At 57.5% G+C, this 12,650-nt stretch overlaps 2 protein-coding genes across 11 annotated transcripts in view; one reads left to right on the forward strand and one right to left on the reverse strand.

The window, feature by feature from the left end:
* SAMD11 (sterile alpha motif domain containing 11) overlaps positions 1-3,250 on the forward strand; it is a 23,081-nt gene extending 19,831 nt beyond the window's left edge. For 7 of the 8 annotated variants that reach the window (XM_070474091.1, XM_020873730.2, XM_020873728.2 and 4 more), the window contains exon 14: positions 35-408. In XM_070474091.1, the coding sequence (XP_070330192.1) occupies positions 35-280 (246 nt within the window). In that variant the 3' untranslated portion in view covers positions 281-408. Of the gene's footprint in view, positions 1-34 lie in introns of all 8 variants that reach the window. The other variant, XM_070474087.1, reaches the window with a different exon arrangement.
* Positions 643-12,569, reverse strand: NOC2L (NOC2 like nucleolar associated transcriptional repressor). Of its 3 annotated transcripts, none has more exons than XM_020873726.2 (19): positions 12,468-12,569; positions 12,174-12,326; positions 10,684-10,858; positions 10,479-10,595; positions 9,809-9,929; positions 9,632-9,722; positions 7,757-7,835; positions 7,560-7,670; positions 7,142-7,255; positions 6,549-6,737; positions 6,278-6,417; positions 5,284-5,395; positions 4,375-4,488; positions 4,052-4,153; positions 2,748-2,891; positions 2,531-2,644; positions 1,683-1,818; positions 1,228-1,323; positions 643-938 (listed from the first exon to the last, which is right to left on the reverse strand). In XM_020873726.2, exons 1-19 carry the CDS (start codon positions 12,491-12,493, stop codon positions 832-834), a joined length of 2,241 nt encoding a protein of 746 aa, XP_020729385.1. In that variant the 5' UTR covers positions 12,494-12,569; the 3' UTR covers positions 643-831. The 3 variants fall into 3 exon arrangements, with proteins under 3 accessions (XP_020729385.1, XP_020729384.1, XP_020729383.1); XM_020873725.2 differs by having other exon boundaries at positions 9,809-9,926; positions 10,684-10,882; XM_020873724.2 differs by having other exon boundaries at positions 10,684-10,882.
* Positions 12,570-12,650: the final 81 nt, after the last annotated feature.

A 12,650-nucleotide genomic window follows, 5' to 3' on the forward strand; every position in this document is an offset into this window, starting at 1 on the left:
GCCTCACAGGCCCCGTCGGGCCGTCTCTCCACAGGTGGCCAAGCGCCTGGGCCGCGTCTTCTACATGGCCAGCTTCCCCGTGGCTCTGCCACTGCAGCCACCGACGGTGCGGGCTCCTGAGCGGGAGCTCAGCTCAGGGGAGCAGCCCCTGTCCCCAGCATTGGCCCCCTCCCCCTATGGGGGGGTGCATCCCCCGGCCAGCCGCGCCTCACCCAAGCAAGAGAATGGAACCATGGCTCTGCTCCCAGGGCCTGCAGACCCCTCCCAGCCTCTGTGCTGAGTTGGTGTCAGACCAAGGCCTTCAGTGCCAGCTGCTCCCAGGCAAAGGCCACTCCCCCCCACAGCTTATCCCCTTTTTGTTTTGGATGCAGAAACAATTTTAAACACATGACATTCAGTTTCCACAGACTCTGGGGGTGACTGCAGAGCCTGGTGCACACCCTGGGGGTCGGTACTCTGCATCCCAGGAGCTGCAAATAAGCCAGAGACCAAGGAGCCACAGAGGCGCGTGGCACTGGCCCCACCACATGGCTGTGTCAGCTCGCCACATCGGGTAGGTGCATTCCCGCCTGCCACCGTGGGCTGTGGCGGGAAGCGGGCCCCTCGGTGGTTTACGGATGCAGCTCCAGGAACCAGACGGCATTTGGTACTTTCTGGTCTTTTATGTTGTAAAAATAAAGGCCTGTCCACCATCTACTGCCCTTTCACCCTGCAGGGGCGCTAACCTCAGGGCCTCTGGGCTCAGCCCCAGTGGAGAAGCAGCATGTTTGACTGCCTGGAGAGGCGGGAACACTGCACAGCAGCTCCCGCAAGACTCTAGGTGGGCAGTCCTCAGTCCTCCTCAGAGAGTTGTAGATCCTGCAGCTCGTCCTCTGGCCCCTGGGCCAGCTGCCACAGCTCCTGGGGGTCCAGCCCCGCCTCTGTGTCTGGGCTTCCATCTGCAGGGAGAGAGCACAGCTACATAAATTCTGCTTTATCAGGAAGAAGCCAGCCTCAGAGGTTACTCATCACTAATTAATCACAGCACTAATTAATTTATCGCTGCTGCTGTTGCCGGCTGCCAGAGCCAGCCAGGATGGAGCAGCTGGCCCGGTGTCCCCAGGGAGGGGCGTGGGCCCAGCTTAGAGCCAATGGCTCTGCCCACCCACAAGATCCCCCAAGGCAGCCCTGGGCTCCAGACAGATGGGCTCAAAAACCACAGCAGCCCTCACTCTGGGAACCACTTACCCTCTGAATTGCTGACTTCCTCCTCCCCGTTGCTACTGCTGCTGTCATCATCCTCCTCCTCCACTTTCTGCCAAGCTCCTGGGGACCCAGGCATCCCTGAAAACCAAGCACAGGCGCCCATGGGAGTGGACCCACAAGCAAATGCAGAGGTGGCCGCTAAAGCAGCAGAGGGGCTAGGGGCACAGCCTTGTATCACACCTTCCCTTCGGTCTCCTTTGTTCAACTGGAGAGGACCTGGAACTGCCCCCAAAAAGTTGTGGTGGGAGGAGGTGACACAAAGCTTAGAGGTCCGTGTTCCAATTCCAGGAGGGCCCCCACCTCAAAGCCAGCCACGTGGCAAGAGGGGCAGAGGGGTGATGACAAGTGCCCTTCCTGTGGTTCCATGAGGTGGGAAGCCTGCTAGGCACACCTGCTCCCATGACCCCAGCACAAGCTGAAGCTCACTCAGGCCAAACCTCTCTTTGTGAAGTCCGGAGCATCATCCTCATCATCACTATCCAGATCGAAGAGGTCCTTGAATTCTGCCCTGTCCTCATCCTTCCTGTCCCCCACCTTACGGCGCTTTACCTCTGGGAAGTTCAAGTCTTCCAGCTGGAAGGACAGGGACCAAGAGCAGAGGTGAGGGCGGTAGCCCACCCACCACAGCCAAAGCCCAACTCACATTCCCACTGATGGCTTTACCAAGACCCAGTCCTGCTCCCTCCTCCCCACTGAACACCCCTCCAATAGCCTCCAGTCTACCCTCCAAGTGAGGACCCTGCCTGGCCACTTTTGGGCCAATTGGTCAGCATCACTGGATAGGATTCCTGGACAGTGGCCTCACCAGGCCAGTAAGCAGGCCACTAAGTGCCATTGAAGCTCCAACCTTCCTGTTCCCCCCAATTTCAGCCATTACCCCAGAACAGACAGCAGCCCACACTGACACCAGGGCACAGCTGCAGACAGCCATATCACTTGGCACGAAGCCATCCCCTCAGGTCACACCATTCACACCCACTGCTCAGGACCAGACCCAAAGACAGAGCTAGACCTCTTCCAGCCCTCCCTGCAGGTCCACATGACAAGGTCAGCCCAGAACTCACCCCACTAAAGTCCCAGCCCATCAGGCCTGAAAAGGGGCAGCAGATGCTCTGCCCCAGCACAGCCCTGGGGCCTTTCCTCCTGGGGGTCACAGAAGCCCCCAGACTCTACCTGGCTCTGCTCACCACCTGCTCCGTCAGAGCAGCAGCAGCTGGGGGCAGCACCCACCGACCCCTACTCACATCCTCCCAGCCAAGCTTATATCCCAGAACCCACGCCATACTCGTTCTTTGCCACTAATCTCCAGCTGAATCTCGCGGTCCCTCAGCTTTCGCCACTGGCTGTAGTACTTGGTAAGCGGGGTCCCCTCCTCTCGGGTTCGCTTCTCCCAGGCATCCTGTACAGAAGTCCAGGGTCATGTCCCACCCTAGGTAAACTCCCATATACCAGCCATACACGGACTGGTGCCCCCAGGGCCTGGGCTCTGGCCCCCAGCTGACCACTGCACGCTGATCAGACACGCCGAAGGAGACTCTCTGGCGGGCACTGCGGACGTGCTCTGCATTCTCCTGCACCTTCTCGAGCAGCTGGCGCACCTGACGGCAGTAGTTGGCCACCTTGCACTCCCGGAGGAAGGATTTCAGCTGCAGAAGAAGAGGCTCAGCCTAGCTCCAGGCACAAGGCTGTTCTGTACCGCGTGCAGTGACCACAGACAGGCAGGAGTGGGGGGTGGGGCAGTGTCATGGGTTCCTGTTTCAGGCCTGGGGGACACTCCTGTGACAGGGGAACCCTGGTGCACATGGGTGAGGGGGTGTTGCTGTGTGACCTCTATAGCCCAGCCCCTGGGGGCCTATGCAGGGCTGATGGGAGAATGTGCGTCAAGCCTGGGGACCAGGCAGAGGGGTGGGCAGTGGTGGGGACAGCATGGATCTACTCTCTAGGCTACATCCCACCCACTGCCTGTCTCTGTAAATAAAGCTATACTGGCACATTTGTTCATGCATTTCTGTGAGTTTTTTTGTCCTTCCTTCTGTGGGAAAGTTGAGCAGTTTCGAGAAACCATGTGACTGCAAAGCTTAAAATATTTACCATCTGACTTTTTACCAAAAACATTTGCTGACCCTTTTCTAAAGACCACGATCCCTGGGACTCAGACACAGCAGGTGCACACACACTATGTGTGGGGAGCCCCGCCCCACTCACCACCAGGCCCAGGCCGGCACAGGCCTCCCTGAGATGGGAAGTACCTAGGCTGAGGGTAAACAGACCTTGAAGTGGCCCAGAAGGAGCTTTGGGGAGGGAGGGTCACCCCACCTCCCCAAGTATTGCCTAAAGAAAAGCTGAGGTGGACAGCCAGGGCTTGCTACCACCCCAAACCTCTCCTATTGCATCACCCAGCTCAGGAGCACCTGGAAAAGCATACACTCAGACTAGCCCAACCCAGAGCTGGGGGGCCAGGTCCAGCCTGCTCAGCCCCAGCACCTCCAAGCAACCTCATGGCTGGTCTGGACCCTGGGCTGTGGCAGGGTGGAGAAGCACTGGTAGGTCCTGGGGTCCTCGCAGTGCACCCATACCAGCCCACTCCTCAGGCTCCACACCCAGGGATGCGCTCCAGGGATCTAGCTGCCAGGCAGTGTCAGCAGACGCCACACTGGCCAGGCTCTGCCACTCGTTCCGTACGGCTGGGACTGCAAAGCCTCACTCCAGCCCCACATGAGGGGAGCTAGCCCGTTAGGAGACAGTCTGGTCTGCTGAGGGATCTGGGCCCATGGAACCAGCCAGGTGGGAGGCAGCGGGCACACACCTGCAGGACAGCGGGCAGTACCAGCTCAGGGAATGCGATGCTGTGGGCCTGACTGTGCAGGTACTCCAGGGTGAGGTCATACAGCTGCTCCACCAGGCCATCCTGAGGCAGTGAGGGAACGGTCAGCATCAGGGAGGATGGGGGCTCATGCTCACCAGGCTCCCCCAACCCTAGGAGGCCCACAAGGTTCAACTCTGGAGTGCAGTGAGCCTTCTCCTGTCCACACTCATCTGCCTCCAGGCACCCCACACACAGTGCCCTCCGACATCCTGCCATGACCCTGCCCAGGGCATTCCTGGACCCCTCCCGGAGGCTGGGCTCACCCGATATGCCTTCTCCTGCAGGTTGACCTTGGACAGCTTCAGGATCACAGCAAAGTTGATGGGCCTGGAGCTTATGCGCCCTGGCCTCCTGTTGAAGTCAACCTGCTGGAAAATCTGTCCCAAGGACCTGTCAGCCCTTCCTGCATATGACAGGACCCTGGGTCCCTGGAGACACTTCTTGAAACCAAGGACAAGACACAGTGCCAAAAAAAAAAAAGACGCAGTGCCAGCCCTTCGGCCCCCAAACACAGCCTTTCCCCCCATCAGCTTGAGTTTCCAGATCTCTGGTCCCCCAGAGTCCCTGTGCCACAGAGCAGGTCCCTGGCTGAGGAAGCAGGATCAGGGCACACCTTCATATACTGCTGCTGCCCTCCTCCTCAAATGGACCAGAAAACCTTGAGAACCAGCGTTTGGAGACAAAGAAGGGTCCCTCCAGCCCGGGGTCACCATCACTGTAATTTCCTCACCCACAACCACACCCCCACAGCCTGGTCCTGGTCTTTAGCGTTTGGACAGAAGCCTTTCCTGACCTGAGCTGTGTGCACACGTGTACACACAGATGCACACGCGCAAGGACAAGCACAGGAACAGAGTTTTGGAATTCCGGCCCAGCTCTGCCACTGTGATACTGGCAAACACCCGGGTCAACCCAAGTCTGTGGCTTAAAAGCAGCGGGCCGGCCCTGCAGTGCAGTTGTCCTCACCTGTAGTGCCACTCTTGCCCACCACACAGAGTACTCACAGGCAGGCTCCATGCAGAGCAACACCCTCACAACACCTACGTACTATGTCATACCCATATGCTATGGGTGAGGAGCCAGAACTCAGGACAGCAGTACCAAGGTGAGGGGTGATCAGGCCACATGCAACAGAAGGCATCTGCCCCCAGCAACCCTGGGCACAGGCTCACCTCGAGGATGAAGGGCAGCACTGGGATGAAGGTGCCTGTGCTCTCCGAGAGCAGTGTCAGGGCGCGCACGCAGTGCATGCGCAGCGGGTAAAAGCGGGCCGTGGGGACCAACCTGGGCACATGGGAAGGAGGGAGTAAAAAAAGGCCCAGCCTCAGAGACCCTCTTGGCCCAGCTGCCCTAACCTCTCCCCACCCACTGGGCTCCAATCTCAGGAAGGGTTCTTCTCCGGCAGGGCCAGTGGCCATGCCTACCTCGGACAAGTAAGGGCAGAGAAAAAGGCCCCCACGCAAGTTGTGAGGACCTGCCATCTTACTGTTACACCGGGGCACACCCTCCCTGCCTATCAACTCAATTTCATTTGAAGGTGTGACATGGTGGGGTAGTGGAAGCCTCTGGTGAAAATCTTTCTTTCTTCCCTTCAGGAGGTCAGCGATGCCCTCTTCTGGCCACACATGGCTCCTCCAGTCTCTGCTCCCAGAGACCAAAACACTGAATATTCATAGGCACACCGTGGCATGTCACACCAGATCTGCTCTGTGCAAGTGGCCTTGGGCAAATAAACCCCAATTCCCTTCAGACTGCACACCACCTCCTCTGCCCCGTGACCCCAAAATATATGTGTGTGCTGCATCCTCGACTAAGATCACAGGTAACCAGAAGCCCAGCTGACAAAGATTCTGGAATGTAGGCACAAGGCCACAGACGGCCTAACCCCAGACCTTCCTCAGGTGCTGCCAAGTCACATAGCACCACACCCCGGAGGCCCCGGTCACCAGGGGCACTGGCCAGACCCTCCTGGAAAATTCGCTGCTCCTGGCCTTCCCGGATGCCTCCTTGGGTGACCTGACCCTATCCTGACCTCTAGGGCAGCCTCCTGTATCCTTGTCCCCAGAAGGCCCTGTGTAACCCTAGCCCTGACCCCCCAGGACACCTCTGTAACCCTGGCTCCTCCCTCCCTCAGCCCCAGGGTGGCCTGCCCCATCCCCGACTCACTTGATGCAGCCGACGATGACCTGGGAGAGCGGGTAGATCAGGGGCTGCAGAGCCTCACTGGGGCAGATGGTGCTGAGGGCACGGCACCACAGGTAGAGGCAGTGCACGAACTGCCAGTTGTACACTGACTGGTATGTCTCCTGCCAGAGAAACCCACTCGGTCAGTCCCTGGGTCCTCCCATCTACTCCACAGCCCCCACCGGCAAGGCCCCTGCCCCGCCAAGGGGCTGAGCTGTCTCTCCCACGAGGCTCAGGCTCCACTCCTGCACACCTTCCTGCGTGTTGTCATGGCGTTGCGCAAGTGGATGGCGAGCTGGCGGATGTAGAGGAAGGCGTGCTGGTAGGCCACACCGGTGTCCAGAGCCAGCAGCTCCGTCAGGGTCCGCTGCATGAAGTTGATGAGGGGCAGGGTGCTGGGAGAGGTGAACTTGCAGTTCCTCACGTATGTGATATACATTTGCTGCCGGAAACACCTCAGTCAGAGCTATCTCTGAACTCCTGGTGCCCTGCGCTCCCAACACGCAGCTCTAAGCCCCCTCCAGACACCAGGGCCTTTCCCTCAGAGCTGGCCTCAGCAGGAACCACAGCCCAGACATGTCTGCTGCAGACCCCTCTCCCTCAACATGGTCCTGCTCCTCGAGTCCACCAGCCCTGGGAAGGGTCTGTAGTGCAGAGGGGAAGGGTGTCACTGGGAGGCCTGGAACCCAGGAAGGAGAGAGCTGCAGCATGAATAACTGTGGGGTCAGGCAAGGAGCCACAGTGCCCTTGGTTTGTGAAGAGCCCCGACCACAAAGGCGGCCTGCCCAGCCCTCAGGTCAAGACTTTCAACCCAGACCCCAAGGGAAGAACTGGGGGCACCGCTACCTTGAGGACGGGGCTCAGGAAGACATCCTTCTTGTGCCGGCAGACCTTGATGAGGACCACGAAGGCCAGCACCCGCAGTGTCTCCTCACCAGTGCTCCACAGGACCACCATCCTCTGCGGAGGCAAGCTGTCATCACCTGCACCAGCCCCCTAGAGCCCAACCAGAGGCAGCCCTTCCCACAGCGCCCGGGGGGAGCCACAAGATAGAGCTCCATCAAGGAGGAGCAAAAACACAGCACGCCACCCCGCCTGAAGGCCGCACAGTGAAAACGGACCTGTCATCCACACATGTATGCACAGGGTGACAGAAAGCTGGCCCACCACCAGGGCAGCCCACCCCGAGTGTGCTCACACAGAACCCCAGGGGGTAGCACAGGTGCCACCTGCACACTGCCCAGCAGTGCCCACCCCAGCGCACCTTCAGCAGCATGCGGCACTGCTTGGGAAAGGTCAGGTAGTAGGGCACAGAGCTGCCCACGTGCTGGAGGACAGCTGCTGCCACTGTCGCCTCTGCCACACAGGCCACCAGCTGGGGAGGAAAGAGAGGTCAGCGAGGCCCAGGATGAGGAGCCAGGCCCCCATGTGACTGGTAGGCCCCACCTCCCAGAACTGCACCTGGATGACGGCGCTCAGGTAAGCCTTGACATCCAGCCGAAGCTTGGGCCACAGCGGGCTACTGGACGGCTGCAGCACCCTGTAGAGACAGCATCCCCCAGCTCAAGATGCCACTAGGAGGCAGAGGCCAGTGTCCAAAGCACAAGGGCACGTGGACCCTGTAGAGAGAGACACCGTCCCCACCCCCTCATCCTCCCCATGAAACGTTCAGGGGCTCCTCCAGCTGGACAGACACAAGAGACACACTAGGACTCTCTCAAGGGTAGCCCCTAGCTACACTTCAGGTGGAGTACCATCAAGCCTCAAACCCCCACCACATGGCCAGAGGGTTAAACGTCCTCTCTGTCTGAGCTGGGGCCAGCCACTTCCCCCAGAATCTCCAGACGGACCTCTGGCCTCTAGCTCCCACACGCTCAGGCACCCATTCTGCAGTCCTAGGTCTGATCCAGGCATCACAAACCAGAACCACAAGCTGGCTTCCTTTGGGCCACTATTTTGTCTTGTTGTTGGCCATGCCTCATGGCTTTTGGGAGGGTTCCTCAATCCCTGGGCAATGGACCAGTACTGGTCCATGGCCTGTTAGGAACCAGGCCTCAAAGCAGGTAAGCGGTGGGTGAGCGATCTAAGCTTCATCTGTGCTCCCCATCACTTGAATTCTTGTCTGAACCATACTCCCACCCCACTCTGTGGAAAAATTGTCTTCCATGAAACCCATCCCTGGTGCCAAAAAGGTTGGGACCACTGGCTTACAGGATCTTGGTCTCCTGACCAGAGACTGAACCTGAGCCATGGCAGTGAAAGTACAGACTCCTAACCACTTAGACCACTAGGAAACTCCCTGGGTCACATACACTTTAGAGAGACCAAGCCACTTACAAATTAATTTCAGCAACAGTGGCGGATACTTCTGCAAGTTTCTCAAAGGCATCATCCCTCAACACTCACAGAACTCAGGACGTAGATGTTCATTCTATCTGCTAAAGCATGCGAAAGAATAAAGGACAGGGGCCCCTGAAAGTCTGCTGGCTAATGCCAGCTACTGGGCATCTAAAGCCACAACTCAGGAGGTGGCGCCACCTCCTCCAAGACCCGCCATCCTCCATGGAGACTGCTCTGCATAGGGTAGTGGCCCCTATGGGAGCCCACACCCAGCACCACCTGTACTGCATATTTGCTGCCCATTCACTCGCTGCCTGGCTCCCTCCACCTTCACGGGTCTATCAGCTTCCCTGGTCCCCTCAGATAGAGCCACTTCCACATAGCCGCGCCTTCCTGACCCATCAGTCCAGCCCCCACCACCACGAGACCTAGGTATTCCCATCCCCGAATCCTGGCCTGGCCTCCCCCACCTCCCATTCAGATGGTCACAGCAAGACCTCTCGTTGGAGCTTCCCAGACTCCTCTGAGCCCCAATATAACCCACAACCTGTCATGTCAGCTACTCATCTCTGCCCTCTGAAGCCCTTCCACAGCATTCTCTGTACAAGCAACCTCTAATATGGAAGTCAAGGCCTGGAACCTGAATGGATGAAGCCCCTGTTTAGCCAGACACATGCACACACATGCCACAGAGCAAAAACCAAGGAGAGTAGGTGAGACTGATTAGTCCAAAGAAGGAGAGAGAGAATCCTATCCCAAGATGGTGGACCAGAGTCAAGCACACACTCTGTAGCTCTTAAGGAATCTGGGCCGGGAAAAGGACAGAGCTACCCCCAAAGGGCTCCAACTGTCCAGCCTCTGCCAAGAGCCCTGCAAAGAGCCTGGGTCTGTCCTCAGCATCCTTCTGGATCAGGTGGGGCCACTAGATCCCAGTGCCACCACTGTTCACAGGGCAGGCCCCTGACCATGTACCTGTGCCGTCCTCTTTTCTCTTACCTGCTGCTGTCTTTTGGGGCTTTTCCGAACAACAGCTTCTGGAGACAGCCAAAAAGATCTCTGATGCAGAAGGTGACCAGAGCATTGAACACTGCAACAAGGGGTCCAGAGATAACATTCTCAGAACAGAGGATCAAATAGAGAGCCTGTATGCCTGGTCCCCTTGCCCCAGCTCACCAGCACTGTCCGTGACCTGGAATTTACTGGTCTCAGCGCCTTCCTCGTCTCCTTGGGTGGTGGCCACAGCCGCTCGGAACGCCTGCACAACTTCACGGAACAGCTTTGGTGTAAGGTGCTGCTAAAGGGGCAGAAGGACCCATAGGTTGGGGGTGCAGTCAGTTGTGCTTGGCAAAGCAAAAGGCAGCTAGCTGGAGCTCCAGGAATTGCCTTGAAAGAAAGGCACCCCTCACCCATGTCTCCAGACCAAGAGCAGAAATGGGAGCAGTGTTACTCAGCCACATGTAGGAAAAAAAGAGAGTCCAGAATCCTCCTGGAAGGGCCACAGGGGAGGGGTGGAGGGTCCCGGATCTGAACAATGACCCGCTCTAAGTGGTATCTGGAGTTCTCCCTTTCTGACCTTTCTTTTCCCTGCAGAAACCACTGCAAGGCCCTCAAAATGGTCCTGCCTCCACCAACTAGCAAAGACAAGAGAGACCACATCCTCCCCACAGTGGGCTTCAGGGAGCCCTGGAGAAAAACTGAGAAGAAGGGCACAGGCAGAAGCCCTAGTCTCTGAATGAGAGAATGAAGTCCTGAGCCTGCACAGCCCCAAATTACTGAAATGAAGCAAGGGCAGACTCAGAAAAGGGGGGGTCAGCTGCCCCCCCCCACCCCCGCCACTTCTCACCTTTGCTGCCTGCTTCCATTTCTCAACCATAGTGAGGGTCACAGGGATAGAATCCCTCCTCTTCCCCTCAAGTCCTCTGGGGACCCCGTCGTCCTCCTCCTCCTCTTCACTTGCTTCCTGCGCCAAACACAGGGGGTCGGGCTGCATGGGATGCAGAGGCCACAAATATGTCCCTGTCCCCCACCAACTTTGCATAGGGCCTCACTTCCAGCATGTTCGGCAGGGAGTGGAGCTGCTCCTCTTCATCCTCAGAGCTGTCTGAATCGCTAAAGTTCAGCAGGCTCTGGTCATTCTCCTGCAGGAACTTGTAGAACTCAGGGTCTTTGTCCTTCAGCCGAGAGAGCTGGTTCTTGTGCTCAGATGCACCACCTTTACGCCAACTGAGAAGGTGGGGGTCTTCAAGTCTGATTGGCAGCCACAGCCAAGGCCGAGGGGAAATGAGTTGGGGGGTGGTTGGTGGAATGAGGCTTCCTGTCCTCCTCAGAGAATCTACAAGGTTAAGTCTGCTCCCTCCATAGCAGCTGCCAACAACCAAGGCAGGGGGATTTCCACAGACTAGGTTTTCAATAGATCTCTCTCCCTCCAAAACCCAAACCCGTACACTCAACAGTCTCTCCACATGTTTCAATGCACTTGTTTCAATCCCAACACGTATGACGCTGAACTTGGATTTCCTCCAAACTTGCTCTGCCCACACCCTGCTCTTGGAGAACCCACTCCAGTATTCTTGCCTGGCAAATCTCATGGACCGAGGAGTCTGGTGGGCTACCGTCCACAAGGTGGCAGAAGAATCAGATGTGAATTAGTGACTGAACAACATCTCAGTTGAAAACTCCCCCTTTCCAGGTACTTAGGTGAAAAGTAAACCCTCTCTGACTCTCACATTGAGCATGCAACCTGTCATGAGATCTCACCATCAATACTTTCAAAATTCTCATGACTCCTCTCCAGCCAGCAACATCTCTCAGTTTCCTTGTCCATCCCTGCCCCTTACAGCTGCTCTTAGCACAGCAACCTAAGGGACCTATTCTGTTACAGTTACATGACATTACATCACTACTCAAAACCCTGAGATAACTTCCAGCTGTACTGAAAGGCAAGTAAAGTCTACAAGACCCTGCCATCATCATATCTCCAGATACACCTCCTGCTAATTTCCCCTTCATTTCTGCCACAGCCGTGCTCACCTCTGAGTGAGTACTCTCACCGCAGGACCTTTTCTGTTCCTGCTGCCATTCTTCCCCTACCGCTGCAGTTTACTCCCTCAGGTTTTGCTAAATTAACACCTCCTTAACAGTTTTATCCACTCTATTGAACACTGCCGCAGGCGCTCCCAGCTAGGATCCCTATTCTTTTCTCTTTTTATCCCCTTCTGCTTTTACTTCTTGTCTGCAGCACTTTTCGCTTCTACCACCCTATACACTGTCGTTTATCCAAGGCCGGGTAAGCTCTCCGAGGCCAGAAAAGAAGACTATCCTCCAACGTTGGCTCATCATCTGGATGACTTGGCACAAAACAGACGCCCCGTAAATACCGATGGAGGAATAAATAAGCGAAGGGTCTGGGGAGGAGTCAGAAGTCCCTAGGCCTCGGTTATGAGACGCCAAGAGGGGTAAGCACACTTCTGGTAAAGCGGGACAGGAAGATTAAGGGGATTCGGCTTACACACAGCCCATGAAGGATGCTCCCACTCACCTGGCCAAGGGACTCCCACCTGGTCCATCCGAGCCCCGGGCTGCCGCGAGCACCGCCTGCGTCTCCGCTTCTGGGGTTCCTTCGGGCTCCGATTCGGACTCGGAATCAAAGCCCGAGGCCAGAAATTCATCCACCGTCAGCTCCTCAAGGCGCCTGCGGGCCACGCCGTTTGAGTCACGACTCCCTGCCAGCCCGGTGTGCCCAGTCCGGCCTCCCCAGGGACACAGAGAGGCGCAAGGGGAGCCTTTTGGATGTAAGCACCCGCCGGGAGGCTGGATAAGAGGCTCAACTCACCGCTTGCGGCTCAGCGCCGCCGCCATGACTGCCGGACCTCAACGTGCGCCCTACTTCCGGTCCCAGCAGCCCTTGCGCCAGGAGAACTTCCTGCAGGCCGACCCCGCCCCTGGCCCCGCCTCTTCAGGTGGCTTTAGGGTTCTATAACGGTGACTGTGGCGGCATCTAGGCGGGAGGGCGCGT

Source organism: Odocoileus virginianus, chromosome 11, assembly GCF_023699985.2.
Source record: "Odocoileus virginianus isolate 20LAN1187 ecotype Illinois chromosome 11, Ovbor_1.2, whole genome shotgun sequence".
Lineage (NCBI taxonomy): Eukaryota > Metazoa > Chordata > Mammalia > Artiodactyla > Cervidae > Odocoileus > Odocoileus virginianus.

What these genes read in the sequence shown, in the direction of transcription:
- NOC2L (XM_020873724.2), bottom strand. Translation starts at nt 12,493, where the DNA reads ATGGCGGCGGCGCTGAGCCGCAAGCG. An exon ending in GCGGCGCTGAGCCGCAAGCG is followed by an intron (nt 12,327 to 12,467) that starts GTGAGTTGAGCC and finishes CGTGGCCCGCAG; the next exon opens with GCGCCTTGAGGAGCTGACGG. An exon ending in AATGGAAGCAGGCAGCAAAG is followed by an intron (nt 9,930 to 10,478) that starts GTGAGAAGTGGC and finishes CTGCCCCTTTAG; the next exon opens with CAGCACCTTACACCAAAGCT.